Genomic DNA, 24201 nt, shown 5'->3' with positions numbered 1-24201 from the left:
TCAAACGACATCAACGCTCTTCCTACAAATTTCCACCAATCAGAATTAAAACAGCATCCGACGGAGGAGGAGGAAGACGATGACGATGGACACAGCCGCACGTACACATAGGCAACAGTCTCCCGCAGTCTCCGTTGCGCTGCACCTCCGTCGCTCTCTTACGTTTTTTCTTTTTCTTTTTTTTTGTATTGTTTTTTTTGGGTTTTTTTGTGTTTTGTGTGTTTTGTGTTTTGTGTTTTTTTGGCCTTTACCCTTCCCAACAGTCCAAACGTTAATGGAATGTTTCATATTCGTTTTTGCAATGGAAATCGCCGAAGCTACTGGATAAATCGGCCAAATGATTTAAAAATAGAATAGTGCCACAGGTCAATTCCAGATCTTCTTTGGCACAATGGTGTTTAATTGCCACTGAGCAAATGGATGTGTCTGACTGTGCAAAATTACAATAGATTGGATATTCATTATACATGTTTTTTTTTCTTCTCTGTCTGAGATGAACTACCATGTAACAGTCATTTGTTTCAGATAAATCGTGCGGAGAACTAGAAAACTCGATAGATAGCCTGACTACACTGGTCACAGATAGAGGATTAAATGCAAAACTAATATATCATATAAGCATTTTTGATTAAATAATGTGATCTGGGAGCTGTGACTTAACTTGGCTTGAATCAGATCCACGATGCCATAAAACGCCAGGTCAAAGGAATAACCAAGGGTTGCAAGTTTTGTTTCCAAATTACTTTGGAAACAAAACTTTCCAGAGACAGAGGCCTGCGCTGAAGAACTTGAGATGGACCATGCAAGACCAGTATTTTAGTAGCTATTACATAAACATCCCCTATCTGTGTTTATGATCATAGACTTCACTTTAAACAGGCACTTTTCTAGCTGTAAAAGACACTCAAAGCACGTTACAATTAATTATTGCCTCACATTTACCCACACATGCGCACATACACCATACACCCATGGTGGCGTAATCCATGCATTGTAACAACTAGCTCATCTGGAGCAGTTAGAGGGTTAGGTGTCTTGCTCGGGACTCCTTGACATTTTTGCCAGCAAGGAGCCAAGGATCAAACTGGCAACCCTCCAGTTGTTACCAGATGACCCACTCTACCTCCTGAGCTATTGCCAACCTGATTTAACATTTTGTTTAAAGCAAAACGTATGGGGGAGGGGGGGACTCAATTCAAACTTCTCTGAATGGCTACTAGTACAGGATTTCTACATTTTTTTTAAATATTGTAGCATTCATCGCTATTACAAAAACATGCTTCAAAACATACAACATTCATCCACAGCCACGCTGTACACACTGTTATTAAATCTGACTCACAGATCTCTCACCATAGTCCCGACTCACTAACACTTGACCCGGCAACAGTGTACCACCTGGAACTGCAAAACATCTCCCCCAACTATGTACAACTAAACCTTGTAACCCCCCCCCCCGGAACCTGAATATGCTACACTACTCCCCCCCATCACCTGTTATTAAAGTCCTCAACCCTGAGGACAATGTTTCTAAACCCCAGAGGAGTTCTCTGCCGCCTCCTCAGTTGCCCCATAGGTATTCTGTCCCCTGGATGGTCCTCCTCTGGCTCTGGTCACAGTTGCCCTGCCCCCCAATGAGGTGAGCTGGGCACTGGGGCAGGACATTGGGTACCACTTATTGCCTTATCAGGGCTGGCTAATACAAACCCCCCCTTCCCCAGATGTCGTGGCAGGCAACACGGGTGTTCCCCCCCCCCCTCCAGTCGTCTGAGGTGTTGCAGAGCCCCTGTATGGCGCCAGCCGGTCACAGTGTAGCGCCACTTTTCGGCCCTGTAGAGGCAATTGTACCTGATGGACAACCTCTTTTAGCTGCTCCAAGACCAAGCAAGGCCCCATCCAGTGGCTGTCCAATTTAGGGTACCTGCCCTTCTTCCAGTTCGGGGTGTAGACCCAACCTAGCAACCCAGTTTCAAACACGCACTCAGCAATTGCCTCCGAGCTTATGCATGTGTGGTGTCCAAATGGTCCTGGCGCTGCCTGGAGTAGCTCGGACCTGCAGGGGCAGATGGTACATCCGGGGCCTGCCTGAAGGCCAGCACTGCAGGGGTCCTCATTTCCCTGCCTAACATGAGGAGGGCTGGTGTGCATGAACTGGAGTCCTGGACTGCAGCGTGGCACACCATGAGGACAAGGGGTAAGTGCATATCCCAATCGAGCTGATGGGTGGATGTTAGGCTAGATAACTGTTCAGCTAGGGTGTGGTTAATCTGCACCACTAACCTGTCAGTCTGGGGTGGCGGGGTGTTGTGCAAGTCTTAGTGATTCCCAGCCATTCACACATGGTGGAGAAAACCCTGGATTCCAAATTTCTCCCCTGGTCACTATGGATGGACTTCGGGACCCCCAGCCTGCTAAATATTCCTTCAACCAGGGCATTAACAACGGTCTCAGCCTCCTGGTCCGGCAGTGCATAGGCCTCCGGCCATTTAGTGAAGTAGTCCACAGCAGTGAGTATGAAGCAGTTCCCCTGTGCTGTGCATGGAAATGGCCCCACAATGTCAACACCCACCCGCTGCATGGGCTCTCCCACTGGAAACTACTGAAGCTCAGCCCTCGACTGGCCCTGTGGCCCTATGCGAGCTATACAAAGGTCGCAGTGCCTGCAAAAGTCCTCAACGTCCCTCCTCAGATGTTCCCAGTAGAAGGCTTGATGCAGCTGGTGGAGTGTCTTTGTCACTCCAAAGTGACTGGAGCCTGCAGAGCCATGCATGGCTTTGAGAACTGCCTCCTGCATCCCTCTGGGGACCACCACTTGCCACCTCTTCTCCCCGGTTGCTGGTTCCACCCAAGCTCATTGGAGGACCCCATCTAGCAACCACAGAGTCTTAAACTTGGCCTACAGCCCTTTTGCCCATGGGGAAACAGCTGCCACCTCTTCCCATAGCAGTCGCTGCTGTGTACCCACCCACAGTATCACAGGCTGCAGGTCCTGGTCCTGTCTCATCTCTGTGGACCAGTCTGTAACATCCACCACCTGCAGCTCTCTATTTGCCATTTTGGCCACCCCGTGCTCTTCTGTCCTGCCTGTACACCCCCAGGACCAGTGGTGCCGGCAGCCATAATTCTGTACATACATTCTGCATACATTTTTTTATGATTTTGTTCGTACCTTAAGCCACTCACGACACTTGACACAAATACATTTGAAGGCCGATGATTGGTGTTAACGTCACTGGCTAATAGCACATGGTGCATACGGTACAGATCCCTGTACGCACGGTGTGTACAGGATTACGGCTGCCAGCGCCACTGCCCAGGACCAGCTCATGTTCCCTGGCTTGTCTGCGGTCACAATACCAGCAGCCCTCTGAGCTGCATGGCCGATGAGACAGTGCGTCTGCGTTGCCATGCCGTTCTCCTGTATGAAGGGTTATGGTGAACTCATAGTACTGCAGCTCCTCCAACCAACGCGCTAACTGCCCCTCTGGCTCCTTGAATGTCATCAGCCACTGCAAAGAGGCATGATCAGTGCATATGGTCAAAGACCGGCCACACAGGTAATACTTAAAGTGCCGGATGGCAAAGACTACTGCCAGCAGCTCCCTGGGAGTGACAGAATACTGCTGTTCAGCTTTGCTCAGTGCTTTGCTGTAATAGGCCACACCTTTCTCCCCATCTGACCATACCTATGACAGGACCACCCCTACCCCCTCTCTGCTTGCATCTGTGTCCAGGATAAAGGATAAATGGGGGTCAGGGGATGCCAGGATTGGCGCACTTGTCAGGGCCTGTTGCAGTGTGCGAAAAGTGCTGGTGCTTCTGTAGTAACTTGTAGTAGGAGGCTAACCCTAAAAATCTTTAGTCCTGACCCACTAACCCATGACCCGGCAACAGTGTACCACCCCCCACCCCTGGAACTGCAAAACATCTCCCCCAACTATGTACAACTAACACTTATATCCCCCTGGTGAACCTGAACATGCTACACTATGTTTTGATCAATATTTGTGCTGTGGTTGATAGCTTAATTGAATAACAAATTAGGGCCACAATGGATTAGTGATCAAATGTACTGTAACGGAGGCTGTGCTCCAATTATTGGGGCATCGCATTGCTCAGCCTCTCTGGGAAAGTCTACTCTAGGATGCTGGAAAGGAGGCTCCGACCGATTGTCAAACCTCGGATCCAGGAGGAACGATGTGGATTCCATCCTGGCCGTGGAACAACGGACCAACTGTTTACCCTTGTGGAAGTGCTGAGGGAGTTTGACCAGCCAACCTACATGTGTTTTGTGGACTTGGAGAAGGCTTACGTCTGTGTACCCCGGGGCACTCTGGGGGGTACTGTGGGAGTATGGGGTACCAGGGCAGTTGCTACAAGCCATCTGGTCCTTGTATTACCAAAGTGAGAGCTGTGTCCGCATTCTCGGCACAAAGTCAAACACGTTTTTGATGGGTGTTGGATTCTGCCAAAGTTGTCCCTTATCTCAGATTCTGTTTGTGATTTCATGGACAGTATCTCAAGGTGCAGCCAAGGTAAGGAGTGTGTCCATTTTGGGAACCTCAGAATTGCATCTCTGCTCTGCGCAGATGATGTGGTTTTGTTGGCTTCATCAGAACGTGACCTCCAGTGCGCTTTGGGGCAGTTTGCAGCTGAGTGTGAAATGGCCAGGATGAGAGTCGGCACCTCTGAGTCTGAGGCCATGGTTCTCTACCAGAAAATGGTGGATTGCTCCCTCTGGGTTGGAGATTAATTTTTTCCTCAAGTGAAGGAGTTCAAGTATCTCAGAGTCTTGTTCATGAGTGAGGGTAGGATGGAGCGGGAGATTGACAGCCAGACTGGTGCAGCATCAGCAGTAATGCAGACATTGTACCGGACTGTTGTGGTGAAGAGGGAGCTAAGCCGGAAGGTAAAGCTTTCAATTTACCATTCAATCTTCGTTCCAACCCTCACCTATGGTCATGAGCTTTGGGTAGTGACCGAAAGGGTGAGATCGCAGATACAAGCGGCTGAAATGCGTTTCCTCTGTAAGGTGTCTGGGCTCAGCCTTAGAGATAGGGTGAGGAGCTTGGACATCCGGAGGGAGCTTGGAGTAGAGCCGCTGCTCCTTCGCATCGAAAGGAGCCAGTTGAGGTGGTTCGGGCATCTGATTAGGATGCCTCCTGGGTGCCTTCCTTTGGAGGTTTTTCCAGGCACGTTCAGCTGGGACGGAACCCCGGGGTAGACCCAGAACTCGCTGGAGGGACCGAATGCCCAATCTGGCTTGGGGAAAGTCTTGGGATCCCCCAGGAGTAGCTGGAGGGCGTTGCTGGGGAGAGGGACGTCTGGAGTGCCCTGCTTAGCTTGCTGTCACAGCGACCTGTCCCCGGAGAAGCGGCTGATGATGAGATGAGATGAGATGAGATGAGATGAGAAGAGAAGAGAAGAGAAGAGAAGAGAAGAGAAGAGAAGAGAAGAGATGAGATGAGATGAGATGAGATGAGATGAGATGAGATGAGATGAGATGAGATGAGATGAGATGAGATGAGATGAGATGAGATGAGATGAGATATACTATAACGTACTGAGTCACATGTTGGTTTTTGACCGTTTGTTACGGTTGCTGGGATTCCCGGGATGTCAGTGAATATGTTTTATGCTTGGAGGCTGTGGGGCCTGTCAGTCATTTTCAGTTGCCTATGGCGATGGTTTGGGTGAGATGGCGTACCTGTGATTGGCAGAGTTAGAGAGGATGTTTGTGTTGTTGTTCCTATTAGTTCTGGGGAGCGGAGTTAGATGATGAGCGGGAGCCAAGCGCGTTGGGAGTGCAGGGAACTCAGGAAATTTTTTTTTGTTGTTTTGGCGTTGGCTACGGCCCACAGTAATGCCGCTAATAAAGTGCTAGCGAAACCAGCTGACGTCTCGTCACCTTCTTATTGAGGGACGCTACAATATGTCAAGTAATGTTTCATTATCTAGCCTAATCTTAGATTGTGGTGGCGGTGATACTGTGGAGGAGCCATAATTTCTTATTAAGTTTAACGCTTTTTACCAGAAAGACGCATTCAGTAAAGGCTCGTTTGTAGCATCAAAAAGTGCCCCAAGCATTATATTCTGTATTTAACGTTGCATCAAATGAGAATGTTTTCGTTGTTTTTAATTACGAGCATAAATTAAGTTCATTACGTGAGACCATTGTTTCTGAATTTCACAAAAATTTCACAAAAATTAGATTTTTTTCTCATCTGTTTGAAAATGAGGAAAATGATCTTGTTAGATCCAAAATCCGTAATGGCGAATTAAACGCATTTAATTGCGCTCAAACTATCATAATGCCTCACTCGGACGAACCTCAAATAAACACTTTAACTGCACAATACCAGTCAACGATGTACTATGAATGAACTTGTTTCCCCCGGTAATTCAATAGCATCACATATTTCGCCGTGATCTCTAGTCTCAGAGGGAGCCATTCATCTCCGTAGTATTTCTCAAAATCAAACGAACAAAGTTTTTTTTTTTGTTCTACTTCAGATGTCCAGACAGTATGAGGTAGTCTGTAAAGTACACTGCGTAGGATATACTAGTATAAAAAAGGCATGTAAAAACTTTTTTAATCGGCCTTCTCTCATTTAAATCAACCTTTGGCGAGTTAGTTATAAGCGCATTCATCTTTATCACGTGTCCCCTGTGGGCAAAATAATTCTGTCCAGTTGGATTGCAAAACTGCGTCGTTAACGGTAACATTCGTAAGCTGATTGGTTTAAGACGTCAACGTCCACGTAGAATCCCGCCTCTTCCCGGAAGCTGACTGTCATCTGATTTGTTTTTGAGCCTTCCTTGTTTGCTAGCTATAATAGCGGTCCAGTTTCTGTCGCTTCTCGTTTACCTTTGTGTTCATCTTTGCATCCTCGAAATCATGGACGAGACGAGTCCGCTTGTCTCTCCTCTTCGTGGCTCCAATGACTTCAGCTACTGCCCTACAGAGCCCACTAGTCCACGGAGTGCGTTCGGAGGCACACCGGGCTCCGTCGTCCGCATCCCGGCCGGCAGTCCGGGACGCAGCCGGGAGAGGCAGCCGTTACTGGACCGGGACCGAGGTGGTTCACCCCGGGACCCACATCGAAACGAATTCCCAGAGGACCCCGAGTTCAGAGAGATCATACGAAAGGCCGAACGCGCCATAGAGGAGGGCATTTATCCGGAGAGAATTTACCAGGGATCCAGTGGGAGCTATTTTGTCAAAGATTCACAGGGGGTAAGAGTACCTTAGTTTTTTAAGCTTCAAGCCACCGTTAAGCTACGTGTTGTCATTTGCATGAGCCCCTTTTTTACCTATCACTGTTGTCACCGCGGACTAACAGTGAAGTTTGAATTGGTTTTGGTGTGATTTGTTAGTACTGTGTGTTGTCATCAGACTCCATTCCTAACGTGTGCAGCAGAGGGACAGGCCTCCTGCTCTCAGCTAGCCTGTGATGACATGGCAAACAGACAGCAAGATGTATGCTGAGGTGATTGTTGTTTTTGTTTTGTCTGGTCAGTGTGTTTACCCGTTAAGATGCCCCTTGATTTCTGAGCCCAAGGCCAACAGTGACATATCCTAACTAAAATGGCTGTAGGTTTTGAACATATACATAATCATGGTCTCTTCAGGGAGGTACCCCCCCCCCGTAGTTTGTTTCTGAGGTGTCAGATTTTTAATCCAAGTATTGCAGAAATGGAGTTGCAGAAGTTCAAAAGTAAATTGAATTTTATCTTTGCTTAGGGCAGAATATTGAAAAACACTGAAGCTTTCTCTTGAGCCTGACTCGAGCTATTGCCATAAGTCTTACCAGTTGCCTCTTCACATTTGGTTATAATACCAAATTATGATAATTCTAAATAGTTTTTCTGATGGATCTGCATATGGATCTCCAAAAAAAGAAGCCCATTTTGAGTCTCCAAATGGCAGCTTTCTGCCAAATGCTATGGGCTTTCAGCCAACATGTTTGTGTATTTTTCCTCTCGACAGCCCCATGTGTGTTTGAAAGAAGTTAAATATGCTCCTGTGACTGATTATCCTACAGGTGTCCTTGCAAATTAGATCTTCACCTTTTAACTAAAATGCCCAAATTTTGCACTAATGCTATCAAATGTTCATCACTGAAGATATTTCATCCTACCACTTTCATCCATCGGTCCTTATGTTGAGTACTAACGTGTTGCTGTTTCATGCACTTTCAACACACACGGTGTCATTTTATCTCTAATACGAAGAATTATCTTTTGTGCTACTGGCAAGGAAAGTCTTGTGCAAGTGTCTAATCAAATGTGAAGCTGCTGACCCAGTGTGGTTGGTTACATCTAGTTTTGCCTAGTTAGTTGTTCTCGACTCAATAGATATTCATTGTGGTTATTGCTTTTTGTTAATCATATCAGATTGTTCCTCTTTTGAGAAACAGCTCAATGACTATTTGGTGGAAAAGAGAGAGTGAGGAAGAGAGTCATGGTGAAATTTGCTCTGCAGCACTCAAGCCCTTACTAGATTAAGTCATAAGTAAATGATAGACAGATGAAAACTGTCTTGTTTTATTGTATTGACATTTTTGTTAAAAAAGGGACCAGTTCTTTTTCAAGATGTTTTTGCATTCAAATGTGGCACAAGCCTACTCCGCATCAAGGTCCATATGATGAAGATGAGGCTTTTTTTGTCTGCATCAAGGTCCATATGATGCAGATGAAGCTTTTTTGTACCAGTTGCATGCTGGCATAAAGGAGTGGCACTCAAATGAAACCATTTCCGATCAACTTCCCCCTAATGCTTCTTTAGTTACAGTCACCAATGTGCTTAGTGGTCATGTGCTAGTTCTATGTATTAACTGGTGTGTGTGCGTGTTCGTGTGTGTATTAGTCACTCTTCCATAATGCCCATGTGTAATACCAAGAAGTTGGGAGTGGCTTTGAGCTCTTTTTTTTTTTTGGTTGGACTTATACTTGTCTTGTATGCCTTACTATGAAGTAAAATTTAAGATTTCAGCCCAGACAATCAGTTCACCTTATTATAAAATAAATCATAGTCATCAAATGTAAAAAGCTTGCTTTATAAAACAACCAAATTAAAAAAAAATTGTGCGTTCTGGCTTTCTGTGCCATAAACTGACATCAATTTTGTTTCCTCCTGCATCATCCTTGTCTCTCCTCCCATCAACCCCCGGTCTCTCAGAAAATAATCGGCGTGTTCAAACCCAAGAATGAAGAGCCTTATGGTCAGCTGAACCCCAAGTGGACAAAGTGGCTCCAGAAACTGTGTTGTCCCTGCTGCTTTGGCCGTGACTGCTTGGTCCTTAACCAGGGTTACCTGTCAGAGGCAGGGGCCAGCCTTGTTGATCAGAAGCTAGAGCTCAACATAGTCCCCAGGACCAAGGTAAAGAGGGCCACACACATTTTAGCTGGCCCATACAAACTGGCAACATTTCAACACTCTAAACAGTAATCATCTCCCTCTCTCAAACAATCCTTCCCTCTCTAGGTGGTATATTTGGCAAGTGAAACATTTAACTACAGTGCCATAGACAGAGTTAAGTCGCGGGGGAAGAGGCTAGCCCTGGAAAAGGTACCTAAAGTGGGACAACGCTTCCACAGGATTGGACTCCCGCCAAAGGTAATCCGCTGAGCTGTAGCATCATACCAAGAAAAGAAAAAAAAGATGCTCCTGAATGAGATCATAAAAGGAAGGTTTAATTTTCTTATCAATTTCCATGTATGGTGCACTGTATGTGCTTTATTTATCCAACTACCGTAAATTATATGTTCACAAAAATAATCATTTACCACAGTGAAGATATGTTGCCTTTCTACCAGGTTGGTTCTTTCCAGCTCTTTGTGGATGGCTACAAGGACGCAGACTTCTGGCTTCGGAGGTTTGAAGCTGAGCCCTTACCTGAGAATACCAACCGCCAGCTCCAGCTGCAGTTTGAACGGCTAGTTGTCCTTGATTACATCATCAGAAACACAGGCATGTGGTTATTCTGGTTTCAGCACAATTAAGGTTGTGATATGGGGTTGTCATTTTGAATATTTAAAACAATAAAAAAAAAAATCACAAATATATTAGAATTACATTATAATCCTAATTAATTTGATAATTAATTAAAAATACACTATACTACTGCAAATAGTTTGTAAACTCACAACTTTGATCAGGGTATTAATATGTTTAGATATGACCGCATTGTTTTGTCTTCCAGATAGAGGAAATGACAACTGGCTACTTAAGTATGACTGTCCCATGGACTCTGTTGGGAATAGGGTGAGGACACTTTGCACATGTAGTCAGAAATCCTCAGATGTGCTTTTTGCCTCTTGTACTTTCTATTTTTTTCTTGAACATATAATCTAAGACACAGACACAGTGAGAGAGAATATTTCTGAGCATTTATAATATGCTACTGTCACGCATCCTAATGTGTTCTTCCTTATCAATGCTACCCCACTCGCCTTTCAATCTAGGACACAGAATGGGTGGTGGTAAAAAACCCTATTATCAAGCTGGCAGCCATAGACAACGGCCTAGCCTTCCCCCTCAAACACCCTGACTCTTGGAGAGCCTGTAAGTATTTCCACTGAAATTCTATTTAATCGGTCTGTCAAAACTAAGAACATACACATACATACATACTACTTCGGATGAGTGGTGAAGCGTTTTCGAAGTGACTGATGGTTCAGTCACTTTGAAAGAGAGACTGACATGCCCTTTCTGAACACATTTTTTAACATTGGGAGGTGTGGTTTTATGAATTCAAAGCTATTGGCTACTGTTTTCCTGGGTGGTCAGTTGGGTGTGGCTTGGTGTTTGCGTGGTTGGGGCTTGCTGGGGCTGGCGCTGGTGCTCGGGCATCCAGGGACCACGCATTTCGCATGCGACCACGGCATGGTGGTAGACCTACGGCACGGCAGTGCATTACAGCTTGGCGAATAATATGTTCGATGATACAAATAACTGTTAGATAGATAGATGGTAGATATTTAGATAAATAGATAGATAGACGGATATATATATATATATATATATATATATATATATATATATATATATAGATAGATAGATAGATAGATAGATAGATAGCATTACGTCATAGCAAGATCGATAATAAAGTCTCAGCAAAATAGCACAAACTCGAGCCACGTAGCTAGCAGGGGGAGGTGAAAGAACGGCTTCTCTGTGGTTTTATAGCATCTCGCTACAGACACACCCTATATGCAGATTGACTGGTGTCTACGTATCCACCGGCACAATTTGTCATTGGACACCATCTACAGTCAATCGTAGATCTCTCTCGAGTGGCCGCAGATGCGTTGTTTTGGCCACTGAATTTCTCCGTGGTCACATTCCAACTCGGAACATAGCCTATCAATAGGAATTTTCAGATTTTGATGTCAGTATCACTTGAAAACGTTTCGCCACTCATCCGATTGGCTTGTTCATTTCTGATGTCATGTGCCAGCTCTTATTTCACAGAGAAGTCGCTCCCTTTGGTGAATGAGGATATAAGTGAGGACATCCATTCCAAAGGTGGCAAACGGATACCCTCACTTATGTCCTCTTTCATATGTAATCTCTCTGATTTATACTTCCAATTATAATCGGATATAATTGGATATAATTATATCCAATTTCCCCTTGAGGATGAATAAAGTATTTCTGATTTCTGATTATACTTGCTAAATTAGTTCTATGCCCACACACTACCTTTTACAGTTAGAGAATCATTGTATTCAAAGTTATTTGCTGCTTTTAGCAACTCGGCATATGTCCTTTGTTAACAAAAATATAATTTTTCTGTTTTCACCAGTCAGCTTGATTACGTATATACATGTATTGAGCTTTTTTTTTCCCCCAGTACATTTTTGTTGTATTAAGTCTAAATATGAGTTTTGAGAGAGATTTTTCCTTTGCCAATCACCAGACCCGTTCTACTGGGCGTGGCTTTCCCAGGCCAAGGTTCCTTTCTCACAGGAGATCAGAGAGTTAGTGCTGCCCAAACTCTCTGATCCCAACTTCATCAAAGACTTGGAGGAGGACCTCTATGAATTATTTAAGGTACAGAGTGAGTGAGCTTGGAGATTTAAAAATAATGAATGGGAGGCATCATGTAAATACAAATAATGTGGGAAAAGTCGTGAGTAAAAAAAATGAGAGGAAAAATCATCTTCCCCAGAGGGCAAACTGCAGGATGGATGAAAGTTCAGATAGATGGGTTGTAAAAGCTTCCAGGAGTAGAGGGCTTTAGTAATAGACAGCCTTCCTTAGTTGATTGGTTTCAATACATGTAAAAGCACATTTCTCTCCTTACTCATGCTTTTTTACTTTTCTGTGCATATTTTTTTTGTGTTACAGAAAGACCCTGGTTTTGACAGAGGACAATTCCATAAACAAGTAGCTGTAATGAGAGGGCAGGTGAGTCTCTTTTCCTTTCTATTCCAATGACACACAAACAGTCCTCTAAACATGCCTGTGAACCCATGGTGTATTTGTGCAGTATCTCCCAAGGCATGCAAACAGTCTGTTTTCCCCACACACACACACAAAAAAAAAATTACTTATATTTGTTCATTTGAATTTTATTACAAGGTAAGGTATCCAATCCTCATACAAATAAACAACTGCAGTTCAGACTTCACCAATTGATGTTCAGTCACTCACTTAGTCGAGGAGGTTTTTCTGGGATGTAAAGCTTTGAAACAAGGTTTTGTGGCATAGAGTTTCAGTCCTAAATAATTTTTCCACACACAGTTTGTGTTTGTATTTTAACTCCATGTTCCTGAGAGGGGAAAATATGCTCTTGCTTCGTAATTGGTTGTGAACAGTATTAGTTGTCAAAGCGTCCTCTGGCTACGCTTAGTGCTTGGTATGTAATAACCACAAATCTGACAACTTGTGTTGAAACTGTGCTTTCAGAGCCTCACATGTTGAGACGTCAAGTCAATTTATTTGTATAGCCCATTATCACAAATTACAAATTTGCCTCAGTGGGCTTTGCAGCAATACAACATCCTGCCTGTAGACCCTTGCATCAGGTAAGGAACTCCCTAAAAAAAAAACACCAACCTTTAACAGGGAGAAAAAACAGGAAGAAACCTGAGGGAGCGCAACAGAGGAGGGATCTCTCTCCCAAGACGGACAGACATGGAATGGATGTTGTGTGTACACAATTTACAGAATACAACATTGAAAGAGGATAACAGAGTTATAATGGAATTAAAAGTTGTTTGAAGAATATGATGAGGAGGATGCCAAGCAGTGTCCAGATGCCACCAGAACAGCCTAGGACCTTAGGCACACGACCACCATCACTATGTAGACCTGACAGAAGGACAGACTACACATGCACACAAGAGACACATCACAACATTTGCATACATGGGAGAAGAGACAGGAAAAAACATTAGTCACACATCGGAGTGAGAGAAGGATATAACATTGAAACAGGATAGCAAAATTATATATATATAGATATAGATAGACGACAAGGATGCTAAGCAGTGTCCAGGTGATGAGGAGGATGCCAAGCAGTGTCCAGCTGGTAACCACCATCACCATGGAGACCTGGGAGGAGGAGAGACTACATGGGCACACAGGGGCGACTCGCATCATACCATTCACATACACAGAAGAGAAAGGAGAAGACATCATTCAGAGAGAGAAAAGACACGAGAGAAGAGAACAGTTTGCAATAGTCAATCTATACTCTATAATCTTGTCAGCAGAACAGTGCTTGATAAATTCATTGAGACAGAAACTGACCCACTATGCAGTAGGCCTGCACGATATATCGTTTATACATCGTCATCGCGATGTGCGCATGTGCAATAGTCACATCGCAGGGCCTGCGATATCTTTCCTACTAGTATGTAGCCGAAGGTACTCAAATTCATGTCATACTGCAACATTTTTGCTCCGTCGACTTTCTTTTAGCAACAAACTCTCAACACCCCTTACTCTGTTATTTTTTTATTTCTTCTACTTCTTCGTCGCTCAACTCAGGCCCGTCTAGACACGTTGACGTTACCTAGCAATGTTAGTGCTACGCGTGTGCATAAATGAAGAAGACGAATCCACGTGTGTTCGGGAGAAATGAAAAATGGCAGAGCCAGAGAAAGGAGAGTTAAGGCCCAAACATACTCGGGCGGAACGTACGCGTAGCGGACTCCGCCGGACTAAAAGCGGGCTTCCGCAAGCCCTGTGCGCGCAAAGCTCAGATTTTATGACCGCGATGAGTCCGCGCCGCGCACCAGTGTCAGCAGCGCGGACTCATCGCGGTCGTAAAATCCAAACATCCAAACGGCAGATCGAAATCACCAAAGCCATAACCTTTCACCTCGCCAAGGATATGATGCCACTCAACACAGTTACCAAAGACGGATTTCAGAAGATGGTCCGCACAAGCGCTACGTTATACCATCGCGGATCTGTTTTTCCCAAATCGCAATCCCAGGGCTGTACGACAAATGCAAGGCAGAAGTAGACCGAGAGCTGGCACAAGTGGAATACTATGCAGCGACAACAGACCTGTGGTCAAGCCAGACAACTGAGCCCTACATCAGTTTAACAGTCCACTTTATCACTGAAGACTTTAAGCTGAAACTAGTTGCCTGCAAACCGCGTCTTTCCAGAGGATCACACAAGTGAAAACATCGCAACAGGGTTAAGAGAAGCGCTGGCTGCTTGGGGGCTAGAAGAAACCCGACTAGTCTGCATCACAACAGACAACGCGTCAAACATGATCAGGGCGGCCGCTCTGAACGACTGGTTCAGGTTGCAATGCTTTGGCCACAGACTCCACCTCCTATAGCAAAAAGAATGAATGTGCATTATTGTGCATGCACTTTTTTACTACCCACGCCTTGTTTAATATAACGCAATACATCGTGCAATATAGCGCAAAAGATTACATCGCCGCAATGCATGTTTTTGTCAATATCGTGCAGGCCTACTATGCAGCAGAGGTCATGAAGTACTCAATTTAAGGGCAACTAATTGTATATTAAGGCAAAAAGATGAGTTTAAGTTTGGATTTAAAGGACTCAACAGACTCTGATTGTCTGATGGCAGCAACCAGGTTATTCCACAAGAACGGGGCCCAATAGGTAAAGGCCCTGCCACCAGCTGACTTCTTTTTAACTTTGGGTACACACAGGAGCCCTGTATTTTGAGAGCAGAGAGCTTGAGCTGGAATGTACGGTTTAAGGATATTGGACAGGTATGATGGGGCAAGCCCATTTAGGATTTTATAAGTCAGCAGAAGCACCTTGAAGTCTGATCTAATGTGAATAGGGAGGCAAGAATTTGTATAACATGCTCAAATTTTCTAGTTTTAGTTAGGATTCTGGCTGCAGCATTTGTAACATGTGGCAGACCTGAAAACAGAACATTACAGTAATCAAGTCTGGGTGGAACAAATGCATGTATTAGAGTCTCTGCGCAAGCCATAGACAGGAAAGACCGAATTTTAGTTATGTTACGTAAGTGAAAAAAGGCAGTCTTGGTGATTTCTTTAATGTGCTTATCGAAGGAAAAGCTGGGATCAAACATAACGCCAAGATTTTTTTGCTGTCACACGTTGTGAAATCACAGAGTTGTCGATTGTTATTGTTACTTGATCAAATTGGTGTGTCTAGCAGGGCCAATGACCAGTATCTCAGTTTTATCCAAATTTAAAAGCAGGGAATTTAGTGACATCCAATTTTTAACAGCAGGCCTCTAAATTAGTAATTTGAGTACAATCATCAGCCCTTATAGGCACATACAGCTGAGTATCATCCGCATAGCAATGGAAATTTATTCTGTGACTGTGTATAATTTGGCCAAGAGGTGAACTATGAAGAGAGAAAAGGGCCAAGAACTGAGCCCTGAGGTACACCATATTTAAAATCGGAGAATTTCAATGTAATTTTTTTAGCAGACACACTGTGTTCTTCCAGATAAGTAGGACTAGTAAGTCTACATCACAGTAATTACTAAAGCAAGCGAATAAGAACAAGAGCCTCAAAAGTTTGGAATTTAGATTCCAGTTTTTGAAGTTAAATTGAGGGGTGTCCGGGTAGCATAGCGGTCTATTCTGTTGCTTACCAACACGGGGATCTCCGGTTTGAATCCCCGTGTTACCTCCGGCTTGGTTGGGCATCTCTACAGACACAATTGGCTGTGTCTGCGGGAAGGAAGCCAGATGTGGGTATTTGTCCTGGTCACTGCACTAGTGCCTCCTCTGGTCGGTCAGGGTGCCTGTTCAGGGGGGAGTGGGAACTGGGGGGAATAGCGTGATCCTCCCACATGCTACATCCCCCTGGCGAAACTTCTCACTGTCAGGTGAAAAGAAGCGGCTGGCGACTCCACATGTATTGAAGGAGGCATGCGGTAGTCTACAGCCCTTCCTGGATTGGCAGAGGGGGTGGAGCAGCAACCGGGACAGCTCAGAAGAGTGAGGTAATTGGCTGGTTACAATTGGGGAGAAATTCCAAAAATCCATCCATCCATTATCATCCCAACCGCTTATCCTTACTCAGGATTCCGGGGATGCTGGAGCCTATCCCAGCAGTCATTAGGTGGCATGCGGGGAGACACCCTGGACAGGCCGCCAGGCCATCACAAAAAAAAAAAAAGTTAAATGGAAAATACACTTATATATATGAAGGTGGCATCCCCATCTTGTTTATTTGCCCAAGCTACATGGGCATAAGTATTGTCAGGTGGGGAAGCTTCATTTTATTTTACTCTTTTACTCTTACTTATTTTGCTTTATTCTCATTTTTGCATTGTCTGGTTTAATTTCTTTGTAAAGCACTTTGTTTTAGAAAAGTGCTATATAAATAAAGTTATTTTTATTATTCAATTTAATGGAAGGAAAACATTTGGTTTCAGCCATGTTTCACATAACCCAATTATATCAAAACTATGTTCAAGAATCAGATCATTTATTAGTAAGGCTTTGGTAGACAGTGATCTGGTATTTATGAAACCAAATTTAAGTGTCTTGTTGAAGTGATCAGTAGTAGTTCAGAATTTTAGAGCTACCACTAGATGAAATATTAATTGGAATTAGACACCTTGTATTATTAGTTGACAAAATTGACTGTTGTGCTGCTAATTGAGACTTCAGTTCTGGCAATTTTCTGGTTCGTAGAGCTGTTTTCACTGGGAAATCTGTATCATTTAAATACTGCTCCAAATTAGTCTTCTTCGGTGTAGCCACAATCACATAGCAGATCAGACAGATGGATTTTGCGTTGGAATAAATGAAAAAATAATCTTCCTCCTATTCATTGTGGAAATAAGTTTTCGATCTTTCGGCTCCTGCCATTTTTGTTGTTTGTTGTCTCCGACCACACAAAAGAAAATTAAAGAGAAGTCAATCTTGTTAACGTCAGTCACAACTCTCGTCTCCTCTTCTCCACTTTGACACCGACAGTGAATGTCAGGTTACGCCTTCATACGTCAGAGCTTGCAAGTGAGATAATTCGCCAATAATATCTTGATTGATGATGAATCTGACTAATACAGCACTAATGCAGACCTTGCCTCTTAATGGTTTGTCAGATTCGATGTCAATCAAAATGTGAACACAAGGGACCGCATAATTTTTATTAATTTTTTTCAAAAACTCAATTTTTCAAAATCATCTCACGATCGACTAGCAATCAGCCCGCGAGGGACTGGTTGATCACAATCGACTGGTTGGGCACCCCTGATCTAACCTGACTAAGCCTGCCCAGGCATGCCTAAGACAACGTTTGCATAGCACCTGAACTGAGTGCATGCCCAGGCATGCTTGGACTGACCAAAACAGCTTGCTTTGTGGGCAATATACTAATAGACTTAAAACATGACGGGAAGGTTATATCTATAAAATGGTGTGTGATAGGAACATTTAAAGGTGATTTTCGTGATCAGCAGCCCAAAATCCGTAAAATACACCCGAAAGTGTTCAGGAAGCAAAATTGTCATTGTCCAGTCAACAAAGCCTGATTCCTGCTAATTACAGTAATGAACCAGCCAGCTGTTAAATTGAGGGGTGTCCGGGTAGCATAGTGGTCTATTCTGTTGCTTACCAACATGGGGATCTCCGGTTTGAATCCCCGTGTTACCTCTGGCTTGGTTGGGCATCTCTACAGACACAATTGGCTGTGTCTGCGGGAAGGCGGCCAGATGTGAAGGCAGCCAGTTTGTGCCTTTCTGACTAGACCCAGCTTGGTCTTGTCAGAAAGGTACGAACTGAGGAAGCCTCTTGGATGAGAGGCGAAACGTCTTCACGGATATATACCAAGTCCAGTTGCACTTGATTCAACTCCTTTGGATAACCATGACCACAGACAACCGAACAGAACTGACAGGAAAGGAGGAGTTGAGAGGCAAGGATGTCATTTGAATGGCAGCTCCTGTGTCCCATACACTGCACGACCCCAGTAGTGCTCCTTTATTTTGCCCCTCCCCAATGGTTGCTGAACAATGGCTTCCCTCAATGAGGTCACTATCGAGAGCACCAGTCTGAGTCACGGTCCTACAGTCAGGAAAATGGTCGTCTACCCAGTCCGAGTCAAACCCCCAAACAAACAACGCAACAATAATCAAATCATGAACACAACATTACTAAAACAATAATCTGAAGATGAACATTAACAGTCCCAGAAACCCTTGCACTTCCCCAGCGCATAGCTGTCAATAGTCCAGCGACCGCCTTCCCTGGTCGCTACAATATAGAGAAGAGATAGTAAGAAACAGCTGGCAGTGATGCGCAGCATGTCCTGTTCCGAGATGTCATTAAGACTCTCCTGCTCAGAAAGTTATGGGGGGAGCAGAGGTGAAGGCCTACAGATCCAGTCATGTGTTTACTGTTTTTGGGAAATCAGCTGCACAGTGTGATTACTGCTCACTTTGTCAGCTCACGCGCAGAAACGATCAAATTAAGTTATGCTAAAATTGGTAATGCTAGGAATTTTTTTTAACTTTTTATTGCAACTTCAAAGCCCACCAGAATCCATCTTAGTAGATAAATGCATAATAATTGTATGCATAAACAAAAGCAAAATTGTCAAATAATGTGGTTGTAGGTTGTACATTATTACAGGTGATCTTTTTAACACCCCAATGCAGATTTCAAATATGCCAAAATGGAGATGGATGTGGAGCCCTGTACTTGGAAATCAAAATTATTACACACCAGAGGTCCATGGTGTAATGCTTTGCTACAATGGCAATGCACACATACAATTGGGAAATAAAACATGAGTGGAAGTGTAGTTGCTTTCTTTTTTTAATAGCTTTGCATACTCATTATCCCTGGGAGTTGGCATCTCAAAGTTTGCGAATAATGGCTATGAACCCCGTGTTAATGTTTAGATTATATACTAATAGAGACTACAGGGAGAAGTGTACCTCATGAAGTTGTTTTTTTAAATCTGAGGAAAAACATACAATACAACCTTCTTTTTTTTTTTAATAAAGTGGCACCAGGGAACTTTTTGCTTTAACATATTTAACATATTAAATTCATTGATCATATAATGTGATGGCTATGGGAGAATGACACAATTGCCATTTGGCTCATTTCCCAGAACAGCGTTTCCCAACCCAGTCCTCAAGGAACACCTATGCTGCAGATTTTCATTGTAACCCTGCATAGGTAGCCCTGCTTGTACTTACTCAACCAATCATCTCACAGCACTTAATTATGCAAGGTGTGCAACATCTGACATAATTCATTGCTGATTGGTTGAATAACTACAAACGGGTACCTATTCAGGATTGCAAAGAAAATCTGCAGGATAGAGGTTCCTTGAGGACTGGGTTGGGAAACACTGACCTAGAAGCCTTATTTTTACTCTGCATTTTGTCTGCCACCGGGCACAAAATCTCCACGGAATTATAAGGTTTGCTTTATGACACTCATACAAGTAGAGCAGTTTTACTTTTACCTCGTCTATAAATATAGCTCCTCTTCCATGATAGTGTTTTGAGCTTTGGCTTGTGAATAAATGCATGTATCTTGAGCGACACTATGAAGAAATGGAGAAAAAAAATAGCCCCTTGATTGTCTATGCCAGTGGTTTTCAGACTTTTTTGCCCAAGGCACACCAAATGCCAAGCCACAATCTCAAGGCACACCTGTATTCATATCTGTGCAAAATAGTCTCTATAGGTCCGCGGTGGTTTAGCGGTCTAAGCATCGGCTTTGTGTCGATGCAGTTGCCCACTGGGGACCGGGGTTCGCGCCCCGGTCTCGTCAGCTCCAACTATGGCTGGACTCTATGAAGCAGCAATAATTGGCAACGCTGTCTTCGGGAGGGGGGTGGAGTCGGCTTGTGTTCATCACATGAATGCGTCTCTGTGTGTGTCGGAAAAAGCAGTGGTTCGGCCTGGATTCGCCTTGTCACGAAAGTGGCGAGGTGTCTCCTTCGAGACTGCCGGCCAGGGAGATGCAGTTGGCGAATGCATGCAGTACAAGGGTGGGTGTTTGAACTAAAATAGGGATTGATTGGCCACTAAATTGGGAGAAAAAGGGAAAAATCAGAAATAAAATTATTTTAAAAAAGAATGGCCTCTATAACCCGTTATCACTCTGTAAACGTTTATTTTTATTTACTAATCCTAAACAAAATTTGACAAACAACTACATTACTCATGAAATATTTAACAAAATAATTCAATAATTAATTTTAAACTTTGTAAAATATCATCAAATAGAGCAGCAACACTATCATTTAAACCAGACAGGTCCCACAATTAACTGAAAAGAGGGAGAGACAGAAAAGCATGCGAGTGAAAGAGAGAGAGAGAGAGAGGAGGAGAGAGATAGCTTAAAACAGCAGCATCCCTGGTTGAGCGAGATGCAAGCAGGGAGGATGAGTATCTCCACTATTGTGTGAGGTTTCTTCTGCTTTGCAGTAAGCTCCGCTAGCATATAACTTTCCTCCATCGCCTTATCAGACACTTTCACACAATCCATCAAACGGTCTTGCTGCTTCTGGTTCAGATCCTGCACTCCTTTGAAGTACGCCAAGTCTCTCTCAATGTGGAAGGGATGTTTGGTTTCCAAGTGCCTCTTCAACTATTATTAAGGGCAGTTTGATACCTTGCACATCTAATTCCATTGCTAATGGTTGGGGGATCACCAGTTTTCAAAGATTGGAAAAAAATGTTGACTCGGCAATTCATAATTGCACCAAATGAGGAAAAACAAGTCTTTTCCATAATAGCAATTTTTCCATTTTCAGGAAATCACTTGGCGTGGGAGGCCATGGAATCTCCTCCTTGGAAAATGTTGTCATTTATAAGACTCATTTCTATAGATTGTTAAAACGTTCCCACACCCATTCATTTTGCTCCTTTTCTTTTGTGAAATGAATAGACCATAAAGCTTTCTGATCTCACTCTCTCTTTGTCCTTTTTCACCCCTAAGATCCTGAATCTGTGCCAAGCCCTCAAAGATGGCAAAACACCCCTGCAGCTGGTCCAGATGCCCCCAGTGATCGTAGAGACGGCCAGGGCGCCTCAGAGGGCCAACAGCGAGTCCTACACACAGAGCTTCCAGAGCAGAAGACCCTTTTTCACCTGGTGGTAGAGTCAGAGGAGGGGAAGGGTGAATGGCAAGAAGAGGATCTTAAGCCAGGGTGAAGCTGTGTGGAATGGAGTGAATGCGTCTGCGAGTGCAGATGTGTGAGACAGGACAGTTTATCTGAGAGTGCGTGGTTACCCAAGTTGAAAAACATCATCATCATCATCCCCTCCTCTTCTTATGGACACTGGTTATTGGCAGTAGTTGAGGGGTTGAAAGATGAGGCCAAAGGAGAGGAATATTTTGTGATAGATATCTCTCCCTGTTTGCATCTGTGCCTTGTGTGAATGTGAATGAAGACAGATGACTAAATGGAATAGATGAAGGTTGTGGAGCTTTTAAGAAAGAAAGAGCCTCGAAGAAGATTTCTATGTAATGTCATATTTTTCCTGGACTCTTTAAGCAGGTGTACATGCACACATACACAACCACCAGTCTGAGGCCTCTCATTTTTGTTCGGATGGGAGGTTGCGCATTCCATTTTCTTTTCTTCATTCCCTTCTGCCTTTTAAATATACACCTGCACACTACTTTCCACAGAGAAGTGAAAGCAATGGTTGGTGAAACATAATGACACTTATAATTAGCCTTTTTCAATCAAATAAGGGTGCCTTTTGACAGTGTTTCAAAGAGTTAGAAACTGGGCACTCATTGTCTTTACACAGAACTTACTTAAGCTATGCAAATTGGTCTTACATTTATTCCCCGTCCCCTTCCATCAATTTTGATCTGGACCTGCATGAAATCTGGAGCAATGGTATCAAGAGATGAACTTTGGCAATGTAAATTTTGCTCCTTCCACTGAGTAAGAGACATATTGATGGAGGAGATGTGCAGCTCTTTAGAAGTTTACCCTCTGTCAAGGCATGGGGAAATTATTCAAAGCTAGCAAAAACATAGCATGGGCAGAAGTATCCCATAAACAAGTAGACAGGCGGTGGTTGGGGCTCCCTAGGTTCAGGCTCCCGTTTGTCTTTCAGTGGTCCATTTTGATTTCTGTCCATTTTCTTTCTGTTAACTTCCTGCTGTATGTAACTGACATGAAATGTATTGTGGCAATGCACTGTATAATTTGTATGTAATATTTAATGACAGATTATAACAAAACTGCAATCCATGAATACCACTGGCTCTGGTGTCTTTTCCCAAAAATGCAAAAGGATACACATTCAAACACATGAAACAGATATGAAGAGAGAAATTCAGCACTCTTAATATTCTGGTTTTCCCAGGACAGAGATGTAACTGCTGTCACACTTACGTTTTTGTTTTATTCCTTTTAACGATGAAGTTCAGTTGCTCCATTAAAATATATTGTACCCACTAGCAGTGTCATTTAACATTGCCTGTATATGGGCGTTCGGGTGGTACGGTGGTATATTCCGTTGCCTACCAACGCGGGGATCGGCGGTTCGAGTCCCCGTGTTACCTCCGGCTTGATCGGGCGTCCCTACAGACACAATTGCCCATGTCTGCGGGTGGAAAGCCGGATGTGGGTATGTGTCCTGGTCGCTGCACTAGCGCCTTCTCTGGTCGGTCGATCGGGGCGCCTGTTTAGGGGGGAACGCGTTCCCTTAGTTACATGCACCGAATGTGCGTGCGCAGATTGTGGGGCAAAAAGGGGCCACGAGTCTTGTGTTTCATTTCGAAGAGATCGTCAAGGGGAAATTGATTTGAAACGAAATGCCTCACAGTTGTTGCGCTGTCGGTTGTACAAATCGTAAAGATGGTAAAAACAAGCATCTGCGTTTTTATCGCATGCCGAAAGGGAAAACTCCAATCGAAAAACGAAGAAGACAAGGCGTGGATTCACGCGATCCGTCGGGAGGACTGGAAGACGTGGCGAGAATAGCAAATATCAAACGCGAAGATTTTGCGGAGAACATTTCATATCCGGTATGTATCGGTTTCTTACACAAATAAGTGTTGGGATTGAACATAGGTAAGTAACAGCTCTAAATGTGATACCGTCCTAGTAGAGCAACTGCCAAACCAAAGTTTGAGTTAATGTCTAGCCTTCCTCAAGTTTCATCAAGGCAATTTGCTATGAAGAAAATAATACTGAAATGTAGTTTTTAACAGCGAAGAATTTCTAAACTGGCCCATATGATATGACAAAATCGCAACCAGCATATTCTGTTAATTCCAATTTGCTTTTTGTGTTTTCAATCATGCAACATCACTTGGTTTTAATGAAAGGAAGTCAAACTCTTGCACTGTTTCTAAAACGTCACATGGAGTTGGTTTTGTCAATCAAAAGATGAAGTTGAATCAGTTCATCTGGTTTGGACACAAACTTTAGTTCGAGAAACTGTTAGAAGACTAGACTAATACTTTATGTCTATCTCTGCGCAGATGAAGTGGATTATTAAACCGTTATAAAGAATCGTACTGACTACCGAACTTCTGCTGGAGGGAAAAATGCAGCTTCCGTTTATTCGGTCGTTTTGGGAGAAGAAAATGAACAGCGTCTCAGTGACGTAATCAATCCGCGCATGCAAGCGCAACACCGCCCACTTGTGGACAAACAAAGTCGTAAACAAAATAATAGTACACAGTAACACATAGTCATACAAATACACTGGTGTCATATCTCAACACTCCCACTTATGAATCATGAGCTTACTGTATACCT

The 24201-nt window shown here is 43.7% G+C and overlaps 1 protein-coding gene across 1 annotated transcript; it reads left to right on the top strand.

Annotated features, from left to right (window-relative positions):
- The first annotated feature begins 6827 nt into the window (after window positions 1–6827).
- On the top strand, window positions 6828–22884 carry pi4k2a (phosphatidylinositol 4-kinase type 2 alpha). The gene is made up of 9 exons (XM_056280228.1): window positions 6828–7237; window positions 9182–9382; window positions 9488–9619; window positions 9820–9973; window positions 10206–10267; window positions 10468–10567; window positions 11925–12058; window positions 12356–12415; window positions 21411–22884. The coding sequence occupies exons 1-9, from the start codon at window positions 6899–6901 to the stop codon at window positions 21570–21572; spliced, it is 1344 nt and encodes a 447-aa protein (XP_056136203.1). The 5' UTR covers window positions 6828–6898; the 3' UTR covers window positions 21573–22884.
- Window positions 22885–24201: the final 1317 nt, after the last annotated feature.

Source organism: Lampris incognitus, chromosome 5 (assembly GCF_029633865.1).
Source record: "Lampris incognitus isolate fLamInc1 chromosome 5, fLamInc1.hap2, whole genome shotgun sequence".
NCBI classification, from domain to species: Eukaryota; Metazoa; Chordata; class Actinopteri; order Lampriformes; family Lampridae; genus Lampris; species Lampris incognitus.
This window is presented reverse-complemented; position numbering and strand designations above follow the sequence as displayed.